Below are 27728 nucleotides of genomic sequence, written 5' to 3' on the forward strand. Positions count from 1 at the left end.
GCACTGAACTGGAGATCAACATTTAAAGGAAAAAAGGTGAAATTTAGCTACAGTTAAAATTGGACAGGAATAGTCCACCACACAAATTTCATTTTTAAGAATGTAGTAGTTAAATAATCAAAGAGGCGTTTAAATGAGAATATGGGGGAGCGTATTAAACATACCAAAACAAACATCAAATACCCATTCTAAGAAAACACTAATAATAGAGCGCCTCGGTGGTTCAATCAGTTAAGCATCTGAATCTTGATTTTGGCTCAGGTCATGATCTCATGGTTCGTGAGCTCAGGACCTACATCAACTCCATCCTAACCAGGGAGCCTGCTTGGGATATTCTCTCTCCCCTCTCTCTCTCTCTGCCTCACCCCCTACTCGCACATGTGTGTGCACGCTCTCTGGCTCTCTCTCTCTCAAGATACATAAACATTAAAAAAAAAAAAACCCAATAAACGAAAACAGTAATATTAAATACACATAGGTGACATTAGTGTGAATAAAACTCCATTGAAAAAAATAAAGTTTCAAAACAGGAATAAAGAAGTCAGAAAATAGTTAACTATTTACTAAATATTTTATTTACAGAGCCACTTCAATTTTAAATTTGTTTGATATATGACAACTTGACAAACACAAATGGATCTTGGGACTACAAAAGTTCACTGAAATAATCTTTTGTTATATGCAACCTGGACTAAATACAATTTATGAAGCAGTAATTAAAATCCTCAGAAATAAAACAAAATTGATGGGGTAAAATAAAATTCAATGATAAAAATATATGTCTTCAGGGGATTCTGATGTATCACTGGTAACCAATGACTTATTGAAACATGCACATCTATGTGTGAGATACATAATAGGTGCTTAATAAACACTGAGTGAATGAGTAGAAAAATGAATAAATGAATGAACAAGAAATTATACTTCATATCAAATGGAGCAAGGTAGAGATGGAAATGGATATGGATTTAAAAATATTTTCTGTATATTGAAATTAAGTAACAAATGGACGATATAGTTCCTACTCCCTGGAGTCACTATGAAAAACATGTTGCTGATAAAAAATCAACCAATGACACCTGTAGCATCATAGTTACCCTACTTAATGTCAATTCAGTCACAGTATTAACTATTTGAAATAACCAATCAATTTAATTGTAAATACAATGGTCTCAGAACAAAAAGAGTTGGAAAAATTGGCTTAATATTGACTGAAATTGCTCACTCTGGTAATGAATTATGTTCTGTTTTTGGTTTGCAAGCTAGCACACAGAGCAGTAGTAGAAGATATGAAATCTATTCTGCCTGGCACTTGGCTAATGTTGTGGAAAAAATTAATTTTTAGAAGAGTAAAGAACTTCTCCACTGGAGTACATTTCCATGGTTAGAGAAGCAGTTACCGCTTTGTTGTTTACGGATTCTTCTGAAAGCCCTGCTGTATTTGTTATAAAGTCAAAGAACTCTCACCATCCAAAGGAGTCAACCAATCGGTATACTCTCTCCTACCTCCTTCCTTCCCCAGAGACAGTCTGCAGATCTGTTGCTTCTCTTTTAACATGTGGTTGTAACTATCCATTTATTTCAATTCTTACTGACATAAAATTCAACTTCTTGTGGCCAAGCTATTGTGAGTCTCAGTCTCCTAATTGGTATAATCAGCATTATTTGGGGGAAAAAAAGGAATTTTCTTTCCAGGTCTCTATGCAATGACCCTTTCCTGCAAGTCTCCCTTTCTAGTTTTTTCAGCTGTAATAGCCCAGCAGGCCACACTGATGCCACTCTTTCTGCTCCATTATCACTTCTTCCTCTTATCCTCCATGATGGCACTAGTCAACTCTGATCACTCTTTCCACTGAAAACCTGTGGCACTTAAAACAAAACCCCTCATTTGATAACAACCCAATTTAAATACCATAATTAAAGGCACATTGCCTGAAATAAAATAGTGAGCTGGAAAATATCAGTTTTCTTTATTTTCTCTTACTAAATGCTGCAATTTACTTAATTGATGATTGTATTACTATTTCCCCTCTTTTGAGGACAATGTAATCCATGTTATATATTTCCTTGCAATTATCAAGTGTACTCACAAACATGCTCCCTAAATGTAAGACAGAAAAGAGCATATTTGCTGAATGTCCAAAGAAAGTAGAAAATGTGTTTAACTATATATATTAAGGTTAAAAGTATTTTAATAGTCAAAAGGTGAAACAATGCAATATTTTCTGATTTCTTTCCAACTTTTTGATTAAAAGCATAAAGTCCTAACATTAAAAATAATTACTACCTTTAAAGGAATATTTCTCATTTAAAGAAGCAATTACAGTAGGAAAAAAAATCCCCAACTCATTCCAGGGAATTAAACCAAGAAAAAATTGACATCACTTAAGATTTGGAAAGATACCTATATAGATGTACAAACTACAATTGTGCAGAAATTTGTTCATTCCTTTTTCTTTAAGGGGATAAACGGCTAAACTAATCTGATTTTTCCAGATTTGCAAATTTTATAATGGATTGAAATCCTGAGGGAACTAACAACAGATGGATGATTGTATTATTCTAATTTCAGCTACCTTAGGGTTTAAGCAAGCTGTCATTTTTAAGAAGACAATCAATTTCTCATTTCAAGAAACATGAAAAAAAAACATTGAATATATCTATCCAGCATTTGCTTTGAAACATCTTTTATATCAAAACATGGTTTTTATTTATTTAAAGTAAATAGAGTGAAATTTTATAATAGGAAACCATTGATTCACTAGCCAAAACAATAAATGATGAAGGGTAAGGATATCTAAAGCTATGGGAAGAAAATGATGTTAGCAATAAGCTTACCCTATCATAATATATACTGTACAATCAAAAATTAAGAAGCTACCTTACTTTGGCTGTACTCTAAAACTCCAGTGGACAGCTGTTCAGCAGGAGCCTTTAAAGAATTTAAATTCACATTTGGAGTTTATCTGCCTCGATCATACATCCAAAAAAGCCATCTGAAATCTTCCTCAGCATAATTGAGAAATTTAATACAGGGCAATGAATGTATACATATTGAGCAATTAGTCTGGTTAAGTATTAGATGATTTATAAAACACATCTACAGAAAATGTGACCCAACAATGTGCCAAGGATAGCTGCAGAAATTGGAGATTATACTGAAGACTAGGGAATGGCCCGCAAATCTCCATAATTACCATTTCTTGTTTCCTCTCTTAGTCACAGACATGACCATTAATCCCTGTATGTTTTCACATATATTTCCAGGCTTATTCATAAAGTTATCATTTTCTTCACAAATGGTCTTCTGCAAAATTCTCTTCACAATTTGTTTTCTTTCCTCTGTACTTCAATTGCCTGATTTTAAATGTTATGATTATGCCTACTGCAAAGTGTAGTTATTCATAGGGTTGAATAAAGAACACACATCAAGTACCTCAGCATACTACTTAGCTCATAAGAGGTGCTCAATATGTATCAATTCCCTTCATCTACCTAAATTTCTGTTTAATACTACCTTATATTTTCCTCTCATTTCTTTGTTCTCATTTTCTTATGTTCTATTTCACCCCTTTGCCAAACCTGCATTAAAGGTTACTGTGTAAATAATTAGGTGTATGTTCATATGTGTATATGCAATTACCAATATATTTAGAATTGTTATACAGATGTATTTGTGTGAATACAGATAATTATGTTACAGTATATGTATTTATTTTAATAAAAATATATCAAATACTATATTAAAGACACAAAGGAGTTTGAGACCTAATGGGATAATTGAAACTAGCCACATACAACAAATACCAAATAGTAGTTTAAAGTGAATATAATAATGAGCACAGAGGAGGAACATCTACTTAGTAAGAGGGAAGGGAACATTGTAGCTGCAACTTTACAGTTGATTTGGACATTATCCTATGGGTGTCATGGGAAGAGGAAAGCTCATTCAGGAGGAAGAGGCAGAACAAAGGTTCAGTGACGTGAATGCACGGGAGGTCTTTGATAGTGGTAATAGAGTCAGAGGGATAGGCTGGCCCAGACTGGAAGCAAATATTTTTAAGTAAATATGATGTACAGTGTCTAACTTGAATAAATAAATGATAATTTCTCCAGCAAACAGAGGAGTCATGCCACCGTAATGAGGAAGAGGAGCAATATCTCTTGATTATCTATTAATCATGAGTCTTTGCTACATCTCTGCTATGTTCACTATCTCTTTGTTTACCAACCCTCCCATTCTGGATATTCACCTTTGGCAGATTTCACTCTACTTCATCCTTTACACAGTCACTAAAATAATCTTCCTAAAGTACAGATGAATCAAGTAAGGCTTCTGCTCAGAAATCTCAAAGGATTTAATCTATTGCCTACTAAAATTAAGACAAACTGATTGACATAATTTATGAAGCCCCCCTCCTTCATTCTTTTAGCCATTCTTTTATTTGTCAAATATTTCTTAATACTGCCATTCTAGTTGCAGAAGATATGATAGATAAGATATGGAAACTACCCTATAGGAGTTTACTGTCACATGAAGAATTAGACATTAAGTCAGAATGTGAGAAAGATATGACAGAGATGCATATTGGCTTTGTATATGAAGCTGATGATTTAGCAATTTATATTTCCAGCTCACATTTTTCCCCTAAATGCTATATTCAAATATCCAATCCAGTGTAAAAAACATTATCTATTTAAATGTATAACAAGCATTCAAAACATAACATAAAATCAAGCTCTTCACCCCCTCTCTCAAACCTATTTCTCCCCCATATCAGTGTATGATAATCTCATCCTTCCAGTGGTTTGGATCAATAACTTAGAGTCTTTAATTCCTTCCTTTCTCTTACATTCCATAGTCAATCTGTTACTCAATTCTGTTGGCTCTCTAATCAAAATATACCCAGAATCCAAATATTTCTATCTCCCACTGACATCCTCATCCAGACCATTACCATTTTTCACCTGCATCTTCTCAATAGCCTCCTAATCCATCTTCCTGCTTTAGTCCTTTGTCCTCCCTTCAGTCTTTTCTGAACACAGCCACCATAGTGATTTTTGTGTAAATCTGAGCATGTGTTCCTATGTTCAAGATGCTACAGTGACTTTCAAAAGCCCTCTATCATACTTCCCTGTCTGCCTTCAATACCTACAATGCTTCTCCTGTACTTGTGTTCAGACACTCATGTCTCCTTCCTGGTCACTAGCTAGAATTCTCCTCCCCTGAAAATATCTACTTATCTTGCTCCCAACTTCTGCTAGTCTGAACATGATTTAATAATGTAACCTTCGTGCCCAAATAGCACTCTGAAGCCCTCTTCCCTGCTGTGTATTTCTCATTCGCTTTCATACTATTTGATATACTGAAACATTTATTTCTTTATTGTCTGTGCTCCCACCAGAAGGCAAGATTTTCTCCTCCTTTCGTTTCCTGCTATGCTTAAATGCTTAGAAAAATTCTACTAAATACTAGAGAACGATATCCGTTTATTTTTAAAAAAAATTTTTTTTTCAACGTTTATTTATTTTTGGGACAGAGAGAGACAGAGCATGAACGGGGGAGGGCAGAGAGAGAGGGAGACACAGAATCGGAAACAGGCTCCAGGTTCTGAGCCATCAGCCCAGAGCCCGACGCGGGGCTCGAACTCACGGACCGCGAGATCGTGACCTGGCTGAAGTCGGACGCTTAACCGACTGCGCCACCCAGGTGCCCCGATATCCGTTTAATAAACGAGTGTGTATTTGGGTGGGGGAAGGAGAAGTTGGCTGTACTAATAGTTTAGGGTTCCTGAAAAATAAATAAAAGGCAAGGAGAGAAAGACATGATGCTGGAGAGGAAGAAAAGGGAAGGATAACATAAGGCCTTAGGTTTTATGATAAGAAGCTTAGACTTTATGCAATGGTCAGTGGTGATCTTCCAGGGAATACAGGAATGAATGGTTCAGATTCACACTTCAAAGATCACTCTGAGAGCAGCACAAAGAATACCTTTGAAGAGAAATCAGATTCTAATCAGCAACACCAGGAAAAGAGGCTGTTGTAATACTCGAGGCAAGAAGTAATGGTGGCCTGAACAAAGAAATCAATTAAGTAGATACACTTGAGATCTATTAAGAACACAGAATTAACATGGTTTGGTAATTGGGAAGAAAATGTGGACTTAAATCCACATAAAATGTGGATTTACTCAGTTTCTGGTTTAGGTGGACAGTAGTACTGCCCACCAAAATAGACAATGTAGAAAAAGAGTACATATCAATAAGGTCTGATGAGGTGAGGGCCCTGTTGGACATTTCAAGTTTGAGGGCTTCCATAGCACCTCTAGGTGATATTTACCTATCAAGCAGCTGGGAATACCACAATGAAGCTTATAGTTGATCTTTGAATGGAGGATGTGAATCAGAAGTTATCAATATATAAAGTAGGTAAAATCGTACAAACAAATGAGATCACTAGAGGACAGTGAATAGAATCAGAAGAGAAGACACTGCCTTAAAGGAAAATAACTTTTGATGGGTAGATAGGAAAAAAAAGAGCTCAGAAAGGAGTTAGAAAGTTATAAGAAAACTCACACATTTGCACAGAAGAGACTGAAAGATATCTAGATTATCCATAACACCAAGTGAGAGATTTTTAAGATGCAAGTTTGTGCATATTTTTAATCTAATTAGCTCTATGAAATATTATCTATTTTTTAGATAATTAAGTACTTTTCAAAATTCAAGATGTTTAAAACGTACCTGTATATTCCACTGAGGGGAAGTAACATTCAGATGGGCTTTCAGAGAGATGAAGCACAAATTTTTCAAGCAATTCTGGTAAAGCTGTAATAAACAAGAGAATAATTAGGATATTAAAGGTTAAGAATATACATGATAATACATCTCTAAAGTCACAGACTAGTAGATAAAAGTCATCTGAACTTCTTCACAGTTACACTCTTAAGGGGGTCCAATTCAAAACACATACCACTTTAATATTCATAACAATGTTTCCAATGTAAATTAAATTTTAATTGCTTCACTGAGAACCTATTCAATGTAAAACTGGAAAAGAATCATGTTATCTTTAGATTCTCTACGGATTACTTCAGAACTTGCTAAATGATTTCGATACAGAAAGAAAATCATCACTAATTAGGCTATAATATCTTATCATTATTCACACATACAAAAAAAAATTATCTGAACTCCAGGACCACAGTCAAGGGACAGTTCTCCTCTTTCAAAACCAGGACATGTTAGGTTAGACACTTTGCAACTTTATATATGTTCAAGACAACTGGATCAAAAGTAAGCTTGCCAGCAACTGGGCAAAGGGTAAGATGCACTGGCAGAAAACAGGAATTTTAGGGCAATGATACTCTTCTGTATGATAAATCTCCCCCATTATACATTTGTTAAAATTCATAAAATGTACATGGCACCTGGGTGGCTCAGTTGTTTAAGCATCTGACTTCCACTCAGGTCATGATCTCATGGTTCATGAGTTTGAGCCTCGCATTAGGTTCATTGCTTTCAGTACAGAGCCCACTTCAGATCTTCTGTCCCCCTCCCCCACCCTTCCCCCACTCACATGCGTGTGCTTTCTCTCTCTCAAAAAATAAACACTAAAAAAAATTCATAGGATGTACAAACACTAGGAATGAACCCTAATATAAACTATGTACTTTGGGAGACAATGATGTGTCAATGTAGGTTCACTGATTGTAACAGGGGTATCACTGTGATGTGAGATATTTATAGTGGGGAAAGTTGTGCATATATGCAGGCATAGAATGTATATGGGAATTCTGTACTTTCTGCTGAATTTTGCTGTGAATCTAAAGTTGCTCTAAAAAATAAAGTTCATATTTAAAAAAATAGGAAGAGGGGCACCTGGGTGGCTCAGTCGGTTGAGCGGCCGACTTCAGCTCAGGTCATGATCTCGCGGTCCGTGAGTTCGAGCCCCGTGTCGGGCTCTGTGCTGACAGCTCAGAGCCTGGAGCCTGTTTCAGATTCTGTGTCTCACTCTCTCTGACCCTCCCCGTTCATGCTCTGTCTCTCTCTGTCTCAAAAATAAATAAAACGTTAAAAAAATTTAAAAAACAAATAGGAAGAAATGCCTTTCTACTAGTGGAACAGTACAGAACTGAGCAAAAAAAGTTAGCTTTTCTCTGACAATGCCACATAGATATGCCACTGTGTTTGAATTTATTATCCTCAAAAGGTATATAACCAGTTGAATTATACTTAATATAGAATCCAGAATTATTTTGCTGGAAAGAAATGTATCTTTAAAGCAACTTACACGCTTATACATGTATATTTAGCAAGCAAGTTTAAGTCACCTTTAAAAAATTTTTTTTTAATGTTTATATATTTTTGAGAGAGAGAGACAGAGACAGAATGCAAGTGGGTTGGGGCAGAAAGAGAGGGAGACACAGAACCTGAGGCATGCTCCAGGCTACGAGCTGTCAGCACAGAGCCCTGACATGGGGCTCGAACTCACGAGCTGTGAGATAATGACCAGAGCCGAAGTCAGTTGCTCAACCAACTGAGCCACCCAGGTGCCCCAAGTCACCTTTTAAACTATGTATTACATTCAGGATATTGACTCTGATTTATATTAATCAAATGGTCTCTTTTTCATATCCAAGTACATTTTAAGCACGTAAGTCACAAAGAAAATTAGTGTTCAACATGTGAAAAATGTAAATCAAATAGGAATAACAACATGTGCTTTCCAATAACTGTAGCTCTGATAAGTCATGTATCACAATATTTTAATGCCTTAAGGTAAAAACAAAATTTACTGAATTCTACTCATATTATGATTTCAAATTAAAGTAAGTATTAAAAAGTATGAGAATGTAATTGTTGAGGATCAGAAAGGGCACCAGTATTGACAATTATTTGAACTTCTAGTTGTTTAAGGGTTCTATCTTCACAGGCATAAGGATAAATTCTCTCACTCACAGAAAAATCTTTCAAAGTTTTTTATCTATGAATCTATACATAAATAATAGCCCTTAGGTGAGAGCTTTCAACCTCCATGTGTTTATGTCACTTAATATTGTCTCTTGAGATTATAATTTTTTAAGAGTATCTTGATGAATTTTAGAAACAATCATTCTGAATTCAATGATACAAATAAGAGGTGAGATACACATAAGTAGCAAAGGTTATATAAAAAGTTAGTTTTAAAATGGAAATATCCATTTAAAATTATAATCATTCTCATTTTAGCACAATGATATGTTTGCTATGTGTTATGCACCCAAGTAAAATGTTTGAATTAATGAGAAAAATCACAGCATACTGCTAAACAATTCTTTGAATCCTATGCCCCAAATCAGGGTTAGCCATCAGACAGACACCTAAACAAACTCCATGAACTGGGAAAATTCTTTATCACATCTGTGAGGGAGGTAAACACAATAGGATTTGAAACCTAATAACCACCAGACTAATTGCAGGTGTTTACAAAGCACACTATTTTCTGGGAAGTACTGATCTTGAAATGCAAAATTATGCTATTAGATCCATACATTGAGAGCTTTTAGATAAAGTAATTCTAGACATCATATGCAAAAATGGCATTACCAAACTATCCGAAGAAGGTTCTGGATTTCTACTGGTTCCAATATAGTATATTCATTTTGCCCAGCAACCCTTATGAACAGCACTAGGCACTTCCAAATATTTTGAGAGATAGGCTATAGTCATGGAATAATACTAAAAACTAATCTACACGTGGTACTTGCCTTTTCAATGTTCTCAAGTAGCTTATATTCATTCTTTCCTCTATATTTTTAAAGAAAATTTACTTTATATAATTATAGATTCAGAAAGTTGTGAGGACAATACAGAGATAACTTCCTTTATCCCTTCATTTAGAATAGGTCTGCTTTGACAAATTCTTCATCTGAAAATGTCTTGATTTTCTATTCCTGAAGACTATTTTCAGTGCTTGAATGTCACACTACTCCCTCTGTCCTCCATCTTTTCTGGTGAGAAATCAACAGTATTGATTTTCCCCTGTAGGTAAGATGTTGTTTCTTCCGGGGCGCCTGGGTGGCTCAGTCGGTTAAGTGCCCGATTTCATCTCAGGTCATGATTTCATCATTCATGAGTTCGAGCCCCGCGTCCAGCTCTGTGCTGACGACTCAGAGCCTGGAACTTGCTTTGGATTCTGTGTCTCCATCTCTCTCTCTGCCCCTCCCTTGCTCATGCTCTGTCTCTATCTTTCAAAAATAAACAAACGTTGAAAAAAAATTTAAAAAAAGATGTTTCTTCCCTTCTTTGCTTTCAAGATTCTTTTTGTCTTTAGTTTTTATTTTTTTAATTTATTTTAACATTTATTTTTGAGACAGAGACAGAGCATGAAAGGGGGAGGGGCAGATAGAGAGGGAGACACAAAATCCAAAACAGGCTCCAGGCTGTCAGCACAGAGCCCGACATGGGGCTCGAACTCACGGACCACGAGATCATGACCTGAGCCGAAGTCAGATGCTTTACCGACTGAGCCACCCAGGTGCCCCTTGTCTTTAGTTTTTAAAAGTTTGACTATATTGTGTCTTGGTGTGAGTTTCTTTGGGTTTACCCTGGTTGTGGTTCTTGAATCCACAAGTTTAGGTTTCTTGAAAATTTGGAAAGTTTTTAACTATATTTCTTCAAATACATTTGTAGTCCTAACCTCTTTCCAGGTCTCCAATGACATGTTAGATCTTTTGTTATGGTTCCATAAGTCTCTGGGACTCTGTTAATTTTTTTTTGTTTTTCAGTCTATTTCCTCTCTGTTAATACCTTCAAGTTTACCAATCCTTCCTTCTGTCCTTTCCAATTTATTGTTGACCAATCCATTTAGCTTTTTATTTTGGTTACAGCATTTTCATTTCTAAAATGTCCTTTTGGATTTTCTTTATTTCTTTGTTGATACTTTCTAATTTTAAATTTGCATGTGTGAGACAAAAAAACATGTGTGGAAGGGAGGGAAGGAGGGGTGGTGGCCCTGTTACTACTGAGTGATGGTAAAAATCCTGAACTTTCTACCTGAGTCTCCTCTGATACAATCCTAGCAAGGAGCAGCAAGGGTGCCCCATTACTGCCAGGTAAGGACGGAAGTCCAGGCTATGCCCAAGTCTTGCTAGCAGGATTCTCTATGGTGGATTCTATGGTTGGATTAAAGTGGTCATTTTCTATAAAAAGTATCTTGATAGGCTACCCCTCTCCTGCTCCTTTTGGTTAAAGAGAGTATGCTTTTATTGACCCCGCCTTTTGATCCTATGACTTGATGGCCTTCTTAATCACTCTTTCTAGGATATACTAGGCAAAAAGAAAATCCAGTGAATTCACCTCTGAGGTGCCCACAAATATATACCACTTGTCTCTGAAAATGTAATTTCTCCAACAACAAAATATATTTTTCCCACTTTAATTTTATAACAAATGATACAAATATGAAAACCATAAAGCATGGCTAATAAAGTGGACAATTTTATAGTTTACAAAAAAAATCTATCATATGTTTACATTAGAACCTTTTCCTTAGACTTTTATTCAAAATAATGTTCATTTAAAAATGATGATTTTTAGAAAACAAATGCACAAGTAACTATGTGAATATAAAACAAATTATTTGCTAGTTTAGGAAACATAGCCATCACCTCAAAATAAAATTCCAATTTCCTTAAGAGTAACTACATTTATTTGGCTGGATGTGGCAGAGTTTTAAAATATGTATCAATAAAAAAGTCAATCAAGTTTCCAAAAATGTAGCAGTATGGTAAATTCAGGGGAAAGCTGGTGAAACCAAGCAAATTATTACCTAGGTAAAGTCAGATCAGTATTCAATTTTGCTTACCAAGACCTCTTAGTTTAAAAAAAAGTTTTGTTGTCTCTCAGATTTTAATTTTTGATAGTTTATGTGCTGCCTACAATTTTACTGGTATTAGGGAGTAAGGGTCGGTGGGCATCTTCCTCCATGTTCTTTCTGGCCTCCAGCTTCCTTGCATCTCAGATTTTAATTTTTGTTTTCAAGGATCATAAGTTTCTCAGAAGTTAATGGACTTCTGGAATGAGTATTATGTATTCTAGACATGCCAGTACTAATCCACAGGAAACACAACTTCCATTAATATAATTTCATACAAAAAAAACCCCACAAAAATTAACAACGTACTCACCACTTCCACTGATTATATCAGGTTTAGCCTTCATCATTTTGCAAAACTGTTTTCGGCAGTTTTCTATCCACTCAGTTTGTTTGTCAGACATTTTGAAGCATAATAAAAGTTTGCCAAGATCATTGTCTAATAAGAAACATAGCTATATTATGATGAGAAACACTGAAAAATAAGTATTAGTGTTAAATATGTAAATAGTTACAAATTCCGGAAAAAGTATAGTATATGGCTTTCAAAAGAAAACATTTTCTGTAATTACATCTTATACGATCAATTGCTATTTATACTTATTAAATGCCCAGAAAAAATTTAAAAGCTCACAAAATGGACTGACTTATAACCATAATGCTTGAATATTCTTTTTCTTATATGAAAGTGACTCATTACTGAGTGTTTGAATAGACATCAAATAACAGATGTAATAAATGTAAGATTTCATTACATATATGGACATGAACATTATACTCTTATTTCATGCACATTGATATACAATTTTATTAATTCCTTTAAAAGCAAAAAGAAAACATAAGCATAGAAAAATTTTTAGTCAATCATTTCCACTTCTTGCAAAAAATTATACTGAAAATGGATGACGCCAAAATATAACTTCTTTCTAAGCAATTTCATGAATACATGGGAACTTTTATCTAATTTTACTTTTCCATGTTAAATTTAGTTTTATTCCCATGAGATTTTTCCATCTTCCACTTTAATTTCATTCTTATGAGATTTAGCATTACAAAACATCTATTAATAATATATTAAATAAGGACTTTGGTGTCCCTAAGAAAAGGATATACAAATATTTATTCAAACAAACATATATAATATCTTCCCACATATATGTAGGCAAAGATTCAAGGGAAAGAAAAAAGAAGCAAAAATGTTATTTTCTAGAAGATCATGGGGGAATAGGTAGTCACATGAACTCATACCTTTTAACTTTCTTTGAAAGAGATTTTTGGGATCAAAAAGGAAAAAACCACCTTTTGAAAATAAAGGGTCAAAGGCCTGACTGCTCCTGCCCAAAGATGTGTCTGGGACTACTACCAGCACAAGTACATCTGCCTAAGCTCTATTTGGGGTGATAAATCCCACCGGGAAATAACAGTGGTCAATCTAATACCAGAGATAGTTTCAATCAACTCTTCTTTTCAAAAATAAAATAAAATAAAATTATAATAAAACAGGTCCTTATTCTTTTTTTTTTTTAATTTTTTTTTCAACGTTTATTTATTTTTGGGACAGAGAGAGACAGAGCATGAACGGGGGAGGGGCAGAGAGAGAGGGAGACACAGAATGGGAAACAGGCTCCAGGCTCTGAGCCATTAGCCCAGAGCCTGACGCGGGGCTCGAACTCACGGACCGCGAGATCGTGACCTGGCTGAAGTTGGACGCTTAACCGACTGCGCCACCCAGGCGCCCCAAAAGGTCCTTATTCTTATAGCTTTAAAAACTTAACCATCCTACCATACCAAACTGTTCTATTTTTTTTCATTCAATATTTGGAAAATATATATTCAATAAATGTGTATGGAGCTCCTACATACAAGATATGTATGTATCTTGGCTACAACAATCAAGACAAAGTCACTTGCCCTCATGAATACCACATGACATAAACCATATGTTTGTATGCCTGTATATATGTGTGTGTGTGTGTGTGTGTGTGTATAATACTGCAATTAAGACATATCATTCCTATGATCTAAATTGGTTTTATTTACTCCTAAAAAAGCAGATATATATATCACACAGCTCCCATGGTTATGAAATCTAAAATAATATAATTAAATATATAAATCATAATTTATGTAAATATGTCCTTATTTGACATGTAGGTCACAAAAAAAGCCTTTGCATATCAAAGCTACATATTCTTTTATACAAACATATGAGTATACAAGTAAACATACCAAAGATATGCATACTCACACAAATATACACATGAGCTAGAAATTTGTTCAAAGAATGTGTAATTCAGATACTTAGTATAAATATTCTCTTTGAATATTAAGACCAAAATAATCCTGTAACATTTCATAAATAGCCTCAGTCAGAAACAATAACTAGAGAAAAATTAAAGTGATTAAATCAAAGTAAAAATGATTCCTTCAAATAAAAACTCTCAAAACCTTTAACCTAAACTCAAGAAATACCAAAGCTGATAATTTTGTTGAAAATTATGTTACTAATAACAACGTTATAATGTTAAATGTATCTTAACATGACTTAGGTAAAATACTTAATGCAACACAGCATTAAAATAAGTTTTTGTAGTTTCCATTTAGAATATCTACATAACTTATTTCCCAAGAACAAACTACCTAGAGTCTAATAGGAATCACTAGTGGCACATGACTGCAAAGACAAATGCAGTTTTTCATCTCTCTTTCCTCCTCTAGGTCTTTTCCATCCTTGTATAATCTGTCTTCTAACTACTATCTCCTTCAAGTAGAAGATGCCCACATAGCTCTTTCATAAATTACCTGCTATTTAACAATCCTATATAATTCTTTCCCTCTTCCCTCCCTCTTTCCATTCCTTCACATTTGCTATTCTGTTTCACTTTTCATCATCTCATTCTAAGAAAAAAAGCACAAGGCACCATAACTGTAAACAGTGCTGAAGCAGCAGATGTGGTATGCATATGGATCTACCAGTCAGCGGAAGGGCTAAAGGGTCCAGTTTACCTGGAAATTGGAATTTGGGCTGTCAGAGGGGAGGGTGGGTAATGGTTATTGAAGAGGGCACCTGTTGGGATGAGCACTGGGTGTTGTATGGAAACCAATTTGACAATAAATTTCATATTAAAAATAAAGAAACATTAAAAAAAATTAAAAAAAAAAAAAAGAAATCTGTTAGGACCAAAACCGCTAACATAGGCACCATTACCTGGGTGTGCTGCCACAAGGACTTCCAAATGTCTCCCTCACAATGAACTAACCTATTCAGTCACGGACAATGACTGACAATCAAAGGCCTCCCCTAATTAAAAGGTGTCAATACAACCTAAAGACAGGCTAACTTGAACGTACAGCCTACACAAGAAGGATAATTCAGGGGTGCCTGGGTGGCTCAGTTGGTTAAAGCGTCCGACTTCGGCTCAGGTCATGATCTCATGGTTTGTGAGTTCGAGCCCCACGTCGGGCTCTGTGCTGACAGCTCAGGGCCTGGAGCCTGCTTCAGATTCTGTGTCTCCCTCTCTCTCTCTGCCTTTCCCCTGCTCAACTCTATCTCTCAAAACTAAATATTAAAAAAAAAAAAAAAAAAAAGAAGGATAATTCAAGATTTTCCAACCCTCTCCCAAGTTTGCCTACCACTCTTCCTATTTTTGTGCAGAGTAAAGTGGGAAGTCCAGAGAGAGGCCAAAGGTGTTACATAAGCAAAGGCTCTTGGACATGGAGAATGAGGCAAGAGGAAATAAATCATAGGAACGGTAGTATAAGGAATACAATAACTCTAAATTAGTGATTATGTGAGTAGAGCAAATATGAATCTGGTGTTGTCCAAAAATTTCTATGTTTATAATAACACAAAAGAATTAAACCCAGAGTTTTGTCTCTGGTCATGATATAGGTACTGGGAATAGACCTGCTGTCCTGCTGTAAACAACATGAAAAATAAAATATAATAAACAACTGTTTTCAAACATTGGCCAATAGGTTGTAGAGGACTGATTTGCTGGAGAAAACGGAAACGAATGTGATGAGCTTTATACATTTTTTTAAATTTAAACAAACAAACAAACAAACAAACAAACAAAATGTGGTCAGCTTTACACCTGGGCTTTCTTCTTGAAGGCAATTCCAAGATCACTATGCAGCAAGGGGGATGCCATGGAGGTCTTCCAAAGTGGAAGAGACAGAAGTCAAATTGCAGAGACAGACTGAGGAGACTAAAATTTATAGATTATAGTACTGAAAAGAGCAGAGCCAAAAACTAGAGAGATCTGTGTAAATCTTTGTCAAGCTGATTGCAAAATACTCAGCTCTGCAAATGAAGAGTGAAACCCCACAAAGTTGGGCAAAAAACAGTTGGAAACTTGTAAAATGAACAATTCCCAGAGCATACATGGTCGCTACCAGATGTCCAAGTTCCAGGGTGAAGAGTCCTTAACTACCAGGTAGTAATAGTATTAAGTTAGCAATAAAGGCAATTCTACACTCACCCTAATCAAAAAAATCAAAGCCTTGAAAAGACCAAACTGATCTGTAACTTGACAGCACTCCAAAAAATGTTTAAAGAAAACCAAAATCCCGCATTCAACAGTGTGATATCAATAACGTCTCATATCCAATAAAAAAAAAAAATCACTAACATGAGAAAAGGGAAAAATGTGGCTCAAACCAGTAGCTAAATCAACTAATGGATGAAAGAACTAAAGTGATATGATTAGCAAAGATTTTAAAGTAGCTATTTTTAAGTATTTAAAGAAAATATGAACAAAATCAAAAGCTTTGCTACAATTTAAACCAATTGTAGTTTATCAGTACTGGAATTCCACTTAGTAAAAACAGACAGCATATGGTACATGTAACAAACTGGATGAATCTCAAAACTACTATGCTGAAAAAAATTAGGCGCAAAAGTATCCTATATAATTCTATTTGTATGAACCACTAGTTATAGGAAAACTAATCCTTGGTAGCTCTTCTCAAATGGACTATGTTTTGTTCTCAGGGAGGTATTTCAGCAGTCTTTAGAGACATTTCTGATTGTCACTGATTGTACAGTGGGGAATACAGAGACAGTTCTACTGGCATCTAGTGGGTAGACCAGGGATGCTGCTAAAAATCCTACAATGCATAGGACTGCACCCTCTGGTAACAAGCAGTTACCCACCCCCAAATATTAAGAGTGCTGAAGGATGAGAAATCCTAATCTACAGTAGTGGGGGGAAAATCAGTAGTTGCCTGAGACTGGGAGTAGAGAGAAGATGACTGCAAGGGACAAAGGGAACTTTTTCAGGGTCATGAAAATGTTACATATTTGATTATGGTGGTGATTATGTGTGCAAAAGTATGTCAAAATTCAAACTATTCTTAAAATGGATGCATTCTGGGGTGCCTAGTTGGTTCAGGCAGTTGAGCAGCCAACTCTAGATTTCAGCTCAGATCATCATCCCAGAGCTGTGGGACAGAGCCCCGTGTTGGGCTCTGTGCTGAGCATGGGCCTGCTTGAGAGTCTCTCTTTTCCTCTCCCTCTGCCCCTCCCCCGTGTATGCGCATGCGCGCACGCGCACACACACGCTCTCTCTCAAAAGAAAAAAACAGATGCATTCGTTGTATATTAAAAAAATTGAGTACATTTACATACATGTATGTAAATGTTGATATAATTGAAAGTGTCAGTGAGTAAAATCTTCTAAGCATATTAGTTTCACTAAAATATGAGCAATTATAGTTCCTAATTTGATATAAAGTCTGTATTAGAACTCAATATTTCATAAGAAAGCATGTGCATATTATCAATTACATAGTTTTTAAAAAGAGGAAGATTATTACAAAATTACATGATCTTTGGGGGCAGTGAGGGAATTTTTCTTTCTCTGAAGAGCACTGTACAATTATATTTTTATGAAAAATAAGATACCTTGACCAGAAAAAAAAAAACTTAATAAACCTTAATTAAGTATATGAGAATGTATAGAGGTGCCTAGGTGGCTCAGTTAGTTAAGTGCCTGACTTCAGCTCAGGCCATAATTGGGCAGTTTCTGAGTGCAAGCCCCGCATTGGGCTCTATGCTGACAGCTCAAGGCCTGCTTTGGAGTCTGTGTGTCTCTCTCTGCCCCTCTCCCACTCACACCCAGTGTCTGTCTGTCTGTCTGTCTCTCTCAAAAATAAACATTAAAAAAAAAAGTAAATGTATGGGCATGTATAAAATGATTCACTTGCAAGAACCCTAATCACAATATTAAAGTGTTTTCAAGTATATAGATTTTTAAAATCCTCATTACATCTTCTTATGAGATTCTGGCTCCTTTCTGGGTACAATCCAGTCTCCTATAATGAAATGAATATTTACTTCTTAGGGTTAAATGAGAAAAAAAATATCCTACTTCCCCATGAGGAATCCAGGTTTATATTCTATACACTAAATATAAAATTCCCTTAATGCACATTTTTATATAAAATGTTTTTATATATTTATAACCCTACAATATTATTTTTAGAGAAATTAAAATACCATAATTTAGTTCCAGTACATTAATTACACATCTAGCTATGAAGTTCCCATAATAAACTACTGTTTTGATTTCCAAAGAAAGGTTTGGTGTGTCTAATGAGTTTATGCTCTTCTCTTTGCTCCTTCAGACTATGATTTACAGACAATGAAAAATTGGAAGAGAAAGTTAAAAAATCTATTTTAAACTAATTCCTTACTACCATCGAGGAAAAGAGAAAAAAAAAATCAAGTTTAATGTTCCCCAATCACAGCTGACAATATTCCATATCTGAACTCTGAAATTCTTTGTTATGGTGAGCATAATCTTTTCATTCTTGAAGATATTATATCATTTTCCTCAAAGGATTATTATATAGAAATATTATATTGATTATAAGACTATTATGGACAACATAAAAAGAACCTCAGTTTCAAAGGGAGGAAAAATATAATTTCAGTATAAATACAGAGAAAACCTGCTATTTACACAGAAACTTTTAGTAATTCTTTCCTAGATGTAATTGTGAATGCCCACTGTATACAGATTATTTTAACAGATTGTACAAAAGAAACAAAATAAATGGAAGATTTCATAAACTAACTACCAATAGATTCCTAGGCTTAATTCAGATAGTCACCTTTGTATTATCCTAAACCTTATTTGTGTAATATTTGCTTTCCACATCTCTTTATCTTCTTCCATGTAGTTTAACATAGTCCTTTCAGTTTACTCTTATTATAATAAACAAGGGAAAACTTTGGAGCCATCTTGGAGAACAAAGATGCTTAAATTCTCTGTATTAGTTTTCTGTATATCTCTAAATTTGGGAGTATCTAAATTCATTACACATTTTTATTCTATTTGAACTAAATGGGTTTTTAACACATGACATCCATATTTTATACAGATTATTCCTCATTGTGGAATTATCATACCACTTTTCTTTTTTTTTAAATATGTGATAATCATTTACCATAAAAGGAATGGGTCATGTTTTTAAAAAATGGGGACTTAGTTTTCCCTTATCACCTGTACCTAAACTAGCAGGTGATCTGTCTCCCCTGGTTGCCACAGATGTTTGTTTCAAACATGAAGTAACAGGTACATGAAAATAAGAAGTTTTATTATTCAAAAGAAAATATTTATTCTGAGTTTTAAACTAAGTATCTCAACAGCTGCAGCTCAAGATTTGCTGCATTGGAAGGAAACCATAATCTCATACTCCCAGTCTCCTCAGCAGAATGTCAAATAAACTATTTACCTTTATCTGCAGAAAATATATCTTAATTACAGGTTAGAAAGAGTAAGAAAAAAGACTAAGAAAATGTCTGACCTGACATAGGCCTAAATTAATAGTTGATAATTCATCACAAAAAATATAGACTGTATGTGCAAGACATAATACAAAAAGCATTTAATATCATAACAATATCCATCATTATGCTGGATTATATTTCATGTAGCATCATAATATTTTCAAAGTACTGTCACAATTTTTCCTATGGGGTTATGTTTTTAGTTGACTGGAGGAGGAATGGTAATCCTAAATCTTACTGAATTTATCAGACTAGCAATGAAGACAATCTGGTCTACTCAACTTGTTAATTAGGTAATTTTCATTCTTTTATTAAAATATAGTTGCCATTATATTTCACCTCATTCTTTTTTTTTCTCTTAAAAAGCTTATTTCTGGGGTGCCTGGGTGGCTCAGTCAGTTGAGCATCCAACCTCAGTTCAGGCCATGATCTTGTGGTTCATGATTTCAAGCTTTGCAGTCAGGCTCTGTGCTGACAGCTCAGACCCTGGAGCTGCTTCAGATTCTGTGTCTCCCCTTCTCTCCACTCCTACCCCACTCACACTCTGTCTCTCCCTCTCTCCCAAAAATAAACATGAAAAAAAACTGCATAAAAGTGTTTTTCTACATACGATGTAGGTAGTATTCCAGTTTTGATCTATACTATTAGGATTGTATAATGGATTGTTATCCCATTTGTAAATTTAAAAAGACATGAAAACAATTAATCAGGGACACAGGCATGGACTTAATGTCTGAAAAGACAGAAATAATCAAAGTGTCAGCAAAAAGAAGCATCAGTGGATAAAGAATTAAACTCAATAAGGACATGAAAATTTATTTAACAAAATCAATAAAGATTAATGAAAACCATCTTGTTAAAATAAGAACATTGTTCCAACGACCAAATTACAGTATTTGTAAATTTGTAAATTTCAATGTCTTTTAATGTGAATGATCTAAAATACGAGCATGTCTTGAGAGCTAGGATAAAATATGCTGGCATCATAAGAATGAAACTACAAAACCCACGAACTTTATTATTCATTTACTGCACAATGTCTAGCTCCAGAAACAGAGAATATGGTACCCTTGTTCTTCAGTTAACACCTCTAATTCAGAAGCTTTATTAACATTTGTTTCTTTATATTGAAGAAAATACACTACAATAATTATTTTATAAGCAGTAGTCTGCAATTATAAAATGTTCAAGATAAATTTATACATAATACCCATCAAAAAGCCTTTCAATTCCCCAACATATTAGTAATACACTGCCAATGGTTTGCATTTTCATTTATGCTTTTATAAAGTACCCAACCTATGCAAATAATATACATTTAATACAGTGGCTTAGATTCATGTTTCTCACTTAAGAACAGAATATAGTCCTCACAGACATTTGATGAATACATAGAACCTAATGATCAACATATATTTTATACTGAATTCATTCAGAGCTGAAAATTTACAAACTGAAAAGCAAGTTCTAACTGGAATTCACTTCAATTTTGTATGATATCCTCCCTTCTTTCCTCATTAATTGAAGAAGGAAAAACTACTTCATGTTGGGGTGGGGGAAGATATTAGAAAGAGATTATATCTCACATATTATTTAAAATAATCGGTTTTCTCATATATGAATAATGCCATCTAAAAATATCTGAACAATCAGACCATAAAGATTTTAACATTATGTGATGTATTCCATTAAAGGGAATGATTATCACCATGAAACTTACTCTTTTATATAGTATCTGAAAGAGAATGTTGTGCCAGGCAGAAAATCAATTTCCTATCAGATAAGTAAAAAATGCAGCAGAGGAAGCAGTAAAGTTAAGCTATTGAAGCTACAAAGAGATTAAATTTGAAGTAATCACAGAATAAAGGCTGTGTATTTTTTTGGTTATTTTTTTCAATTTTGGAAAAAAATGAAATGAATGCCAACAATATATATAGCTTTTATGTGCTATAAAATCATAAACTACTACTTTGTAAATGATAAAACAACTATAATAAAGGTGTCTACCTCATGAATGATATATACAGAAGTCTAGCTCAAAGTACTTTCTAACTGCAAAGCTGTTGATGCTCTAAAAAATAAGTCCCATCAGAGATTATTCTAGGTATGAGAAAAATTTCTAAATTTACTTCAGATTAGCCTGAAAGGAATTCCCAATGTCCACTGACAAAGATTTGGAAGATAGAGTCTGATGATGGAAAAAATAAAAGGAGAAAAAATTCAATGTTAATTCATCCATTCATTAAATATACGTTTATTATTGTCTACCACCTAAGGCAGACAGCATTTTTGTCTCATAGAAATTACACTGTAGGGAGCAGTGAACAAAATACATAGCTCAAAGTAAGGTATAGTGTGGTAAGAGAAATCCACTGGGAGGCAGAGAGATTTAAGGGAAGAAGTATATTTTAGATAAGGTGGAGATAACTTCTCTGAAGAAGTAACATCCAGACTAAGCATAAAAAGTTTAGAAGGAACTGTGTGAGAGGAGGAGTCAGTACTCCAGGAAAAGGGAACATCAACAGCAAAGGCTAGAGGCATAAACTTGACGTAGTCTAAGATGTGAAAGAAGTTCCCAAACCACTTATCTGATAAGGAATTTATATCTAGAATATATAAAGAACCTTTACAACTCAGTAATAAAAAGATAAATAATTAAAAAATAGGCAAAGGATGTGAATAGTCATTTCTCCCAGGAATATCAGTCTTCAGGGGAATGCAAATCAAAACCACAATGAAATAGCACTTCACATCCTACTGGATGGCCAGATCACAACATATGATGATGATGATGTAGAGAGATGAGAACTCTCATAACACTGTTGATGAAAAGGTAAAATGGCAAAGCTGCTTTAGAAAACAGTGAAGGTTCCTCAAACTATTAAACACAGAATTACCATAAAACTCAGCAATTCAATTTCTAGGTATATATTCTAGAGAAAAAATATATATGTTCATGCAGAAACTTGTATGTGAATGTTTACAGCAGCATTATTTATAATAGCCAAAAGGTGGAAACAGGATGCCTGGGTGGTTCAGTAGGTTGAGCATCACGTGATTTCAGTTCAAGTTATGAACCCAGGGTCATGGAATTGAGCCCCGAGTTGGACTCCATGCTGAGTGGGGAGCCTGCTTGGGATTCATTCTCTCTCTCTCTCTCTCTCACTCTCCCTCTTGCCCCTCCCCACCACTTGCACATGCTCTCTAAAAAAAAGTAAAAATTAAAAAAATTTAAACAGATTTTTAAAAGGTAGAAACAATCCAAGTGTCTATCACCAGATAAATATATAAACAAATTGTGGTATATCCACATAATGGAGTATTAATCATAAAAAGGAACAGAGTACTTATCCATACTACAACATGAAAGAACCTTCTAGATGAACTGTGGAGACATTATGCTAAGGGAAGAAGTCAGTCACAAAATACTGCATACCACACTCTTCCATTCATATGAAAAGCACAAATTAAGAAATCTCTAGAGACATAAAGGACATTAGTGGTTGTTTAGGGCTGAGAGAGGGAAGTGGGGGAAGACGGGTACTGGGTTTCTTCTTCAGGTGGTAAAAACGTTCTAAAGTTGTTTGTGGTGATGGTTGTACATATCTACTAATATACTAAAAACTACTGAACTATACACTTTCAATGGATGAATTGTATAGCATGTTAATTACATTCTGAAAGCTGTTTTTAACAAAACAAAACAAGACCCGCATGCTTATGTAGAGTATGTAGGATAATTACTATAGAGAGAAAGGCCATGAGATGACTGAAAGAGCAATGGAAAGGAAAACAATGGGAAAGTGACACATTTGTTTATACAGCTGGCTCACATTAGTTGATACTCTGTGTACTTAGAAAGCTCAAAGGAAGTTAACTTCGTATTTTGGGTTGTTTTGTTGTTGTTTTTTTTTTATTTTTTTTTTTCAACGTTTATTTATTTTTGGGACAGAGAGAGACAGAGCATGAACGGGGGAGGGGCAGAGAGAGAGGGAAACACAGAATCGGAAACAGGCTCCAGGCTCTGAGCCATCAGCCCAGAGCCTGACGCGGGGCTCGAACTCACGGACCGCGAGATGGGTTGTTTTGTTTTAAGGAAGGGCCTCTGAAGGGATTATATGGGTAAGAATGACTACAGAGGACTTCCTGGGACCACTCAGAAGTTCACTTAAATTAGGAGTTACTAATATTTGAGGCTTTCAGTGAGTAGCCAACCAAATTTCTAAGGTCAAAGAGAAGCAATCAATGCCACATGGCCATGATGTCAGTGGCCCTGTAAATCAGTGCTGGCTTCTACCACTGTGTTGGCCCTGTCAGGAGTACTAGAAACATATAAGCAATGACACACACAAAAAACTTACTCTCTACTTTGAAGACACCAACCCCAGCTGAGTGAATATATATACAAATGGTTTCCTGATAAAGACAGGCATTCCACGGTAGGTATACAGAATACAGATAGAACCTAGACTGCTGATTATTTTACAATTCAGCCTGAATAAACATTATAAAAGTAATTTAAAAATGAATACAGGATGCTAGAAAGGGAAGAACAGCAAAGTCCTCACATTCAGATGTCTAATGCTTCCGATAACCAGAATATTTTATCCAATCCCTCAAGCCATTTCTATTTCTCAGTATGAGCGTACTGAATTTCACTTTTCTTTAGAGAAAGAAGTCCCATCCTGAACACACCAAAATGGAATGTAGTAGAGAAGACTAGCCACCTAGGGGTATAACAATAACTTGTAGGAAGTCTAAGTTTAGCTTAAAAAACAATCTGTTTTATCTTATGATCTGTTCCACATGGAAAGAACATTATGAGTCAATCTCCAGTCTCTTGATACACTAACCAGTACTGGCTTTTATCCATAATACAACTCTCCTTTCTCCCACTCCCCGCACTTTTTTTTTTTCATTTATTATTTTTTAATTTGAATTCAAGTTAGTTAACACAGAGTGTAGTACCAGTTTCAAGAGTAGAACCCAGTGATTCATCACTTACTTAACACCCAGTACTCACCACAACAAGTGCTCTCCTTAACACCCATCACACATTTAGCCCATCCCCACCTACCTCCCCTCCGGAAACACTCAGTATTTTTTCTCTGTATTTAAGAGTCTCTTAAGGTTTGCCTCCCTCTCTGTTTTCTTATTTTTCCTTCCCTTTCCCTATGTTCATCTGTTGTTTCCCAAATTTCACATATGAATGAAATCATGTTTGTCTTTCTCTGACTTATTTCGCTTAGCATAATACACTCTAGTTCCATCCACATTGTTGTGAATGGCAAGATTTCATTCTTCTTGATCACCAAGTAATATTCCATTGTGTGTGTGGACACACATCTTTATCCATTCATCAGTCGATGGACATTTGGGTTCTTTCCATATTTCAACTATTGTTGATAGTGTTATGATAAACATTGGGATGCATGTGCCCTTTGAATCACATTTTTGTATCCTTTCGCTAAATACCTACAATTGTTGGGTGATAGGATAGTTCTAGTATTAATTTTTTTGAGGAACCTCCACACTGTTCTCCAGAATGGTTGCACCAGTTTGCATTCCCACCAATAGTGCTAAAGTATTCCCCTTCTTCACATCCTTGATAACATCTATTGTTTCCTGGGTTGTTCATTTTATTCGGACAGGTGTGAGGTGGTATCTCATTGTGTTTCTGATGTGTATTTCTCTGATGATAAGTGATGTTGAGCATCTTTTCATGTGTCTGTTAGCCATCTGGATGTTTTCTTAGGAAACATGTCTATTCATGTCTTCTGCCAATTTCTTCATTGGATTATTTGTTTTTCAGGTATTGAGTTTGATAAGGTCTTTATAGGTTTTGAATTACTAATCCTTTATCCGATATATCATTTTATCTTTTCCCATTCCATGGATTGCCTTTTAGTTTTGTTGTTTCATCTGTTGTGCAGAAGCTTCTTATCTTGATGAGGTCCCAATAGTTCGTTTTGCTTTTGTTTCCCTTGCCTCCAGAGACAGGTCTAGTAAGAAGTTGCTGCAACCTAGGTCAAAGAGGTTGCTGCCTGTATTCTTCTGTAGGATTCTGGTAGTTTCCTGACTCAATTTAGGTCTTTCATCCACTTTGAATTTATTTTTGTGTATGGTATAAGAAAGTGGTCCTGTTTCATTCTTCTCTACGTCGCTGTCCAGTTTTCCCAGCACCATTTGCTGAAGAGACTGTCTTTTTTCCATTGGATACTCTTTCCTACTTTGTCAAAGATTAGTTGGCCATACATTTGTGGGTCCATTTCTGAGTGCTCTTCTGTTCCATTGCCTTACATGTCTGTTTCTGTGCACTGTCTTGATTGCAGCTTTGTTTTTTGTTTTTGTTTTTTTTTCTTAATGATTGCAGCTTTGTAATACAGCTTCCAGTTAAGAATTGTGATGCCTCCAACTTTGGTTTTCTTTTTCAACATTACTTTGGCTATTTGGAGTCTTTTGTAGTTCCATACAAATTTTAGAATTGTTTGTCTTAGCTCTGGGAAGAATGCTGGTGTTATTTTGATAGGAATTGCACTGAATGTATAGACTGCTTTGGATGTATAGATATTTTAACAATATTTATTCTTCCAATCCGTGAGCATGGGCTGTTTCTCCATTTCTTTATATTTTCTTCAGTTTTTTTCATACGCTTTCTATAGTTTCCTATACAAATCTTTTACCTCTTTGATTAGGTTTATTCCTAGATATCTTAGAGTTTGGGGTACAATTATAAATGGGATCAATTCCTTGATTTCACTTTCTGCTGCTTCATCTTTGGTGTACAGAAATGCAACTGATTTCTGTACGTTGATTTTATATCCTGCAACTTTGCCAATTCATGTATCAGTTCTAGCAGTTTTTTGTAGAGTCTTTTGGGTTTCCCATGCAGAGTATCCTGTCAACTGGAAAGACTGAAAGTCTTCTTTCTTGCCAATTGACTAGGACTTCCAGTACTATATTAAACAACAGAGTGAGAGTGGACATCTCTGTCACATTCCTGACCTTAGGGGAAAGCTCCCATTGAGGAGGATATCAGCTGTGGGTCTCCTGTATATGGCCTTTATGATGTTGAGGTATGTTCCTTCTCTCCCTACCTTCATGAGGGTTTTTATCAAGAAATGATGCTGTATTTTGTCAAATGCTTTTTCTGCATCTATTAAGAGGGTCATATGGTTCTTTTATCCTTTTTTATTAATGTTGTGTATCACGTTGATTGATTTGCAAATATTGAACCAGCCCTGCAGCCAGGAGTAAATCCCAGTTGATCACGGTGAATTGTTTTAATGTACTGTTGGATTTGATTTGTTAGTATCTTGTTGAGAATTTTTTCATCCAAGTTCATCAGGGATATTGGACTATAAATTCTCCTTTCTGGTGGGGTTTTTCTCTGGCTTTGGTATCAAGGTAATGCTGGCTTCACAGAATGAGCCTGGAAGCTTTCCTTCCATTTCTATTTTTTGGAACAGCTTGAGAAGAATAGGTATTATATATCTTCTATTAAATATCTGGTAGATTTCCCCTGGAGAGCCATCTGGCCCAGGACTCTTCTGTGTTGGGAGATTTTTGATAACTGAATCAATTCCTTTGCTAGTTATGGGCCTGTTCAAATTTTGTATTTCTTCTTGTTTGAGTTTTGAGAGTGTTGGTGTCTAGGAATTGGTCCATTTTATTGGCATATAATTTTTCATAGTATTCTCTAATAATTGTATTTCTGTGGTATTGGTTGTAATCTCTTTCATTCATGATTTTATATATTTAGGTCATCTCTCTTTTCTTTTTGATAAGTCTGGCTAGGGGTTTACCAATTTTGTTTATTCCTTCAAAAAACCAGCTTTTAGCTTCATTGATATGTTCTGGTTTTTGTTTGTATATTGTTTATTTCTGCTCTAATCTTTAGAATTTCCCTTCTTCTGCTGACTTTGGGCTTCATTTGCTTCTCTTTTTCTAGCTCCTTTAGATGTAAGGTTAGCTTGTGTATTTGGGACCTTTCTTCCTTCTTGAGATAGGCCTGAATTGCAATGTACTTTCCACTTATGACTGCCTTTGCTACATCCCAAAGGGTTTGGACTGT

At 35.1% G+C, this 27728-nt stretch overlaps 1 protein-coding gene across 4 annotated transcripts in view; it reads right to left on the minus strand.

Annotated features, from left to right (window-relative positions):
* The window catches only part of TBC1D32 (TBC1 domain family member 32), a 205549-nt gene that overhangs the window by 38944 nt on the left and 138877 nt on the right, over positions 1–27728 (minus strand). For all 4 annotated transcript variants that reach the window (XM_040474514.1, XM_040474515.1, XM_040474512.1 and 1 more), the window contains 2 exons: positions 12170–12295; positions 6744–6827 (listed from right to left, as the gene is read on the minus strand). In XM_040474514.1, the coding sequence (XP_040330448.1) occupies positions 6744–6827; positions 12170–12295 (210 nt within the window). The remainder of the gene's footprint in view (positions 1–6743; positions 6828–12169; positions 12296–27728) is intronic.

The sequence above is a fragment of the Herpailurus yagouaroundi genome, unplaced genomic scaffold, assembly GCF_014898765.1.
Source record: "Herpailurus yagouaroundi ecotype Mexico unplaced genomic scaffold, PumYag 139, whole genome shotgun sequence".
In the NCBI taxonomy this organism is placed as follows: Eukaryota; Metazoa; Chordata; class Mammalia; order Carnivora; family Felidae; genus Herpailurus; species Herpailurus yagouaroundi.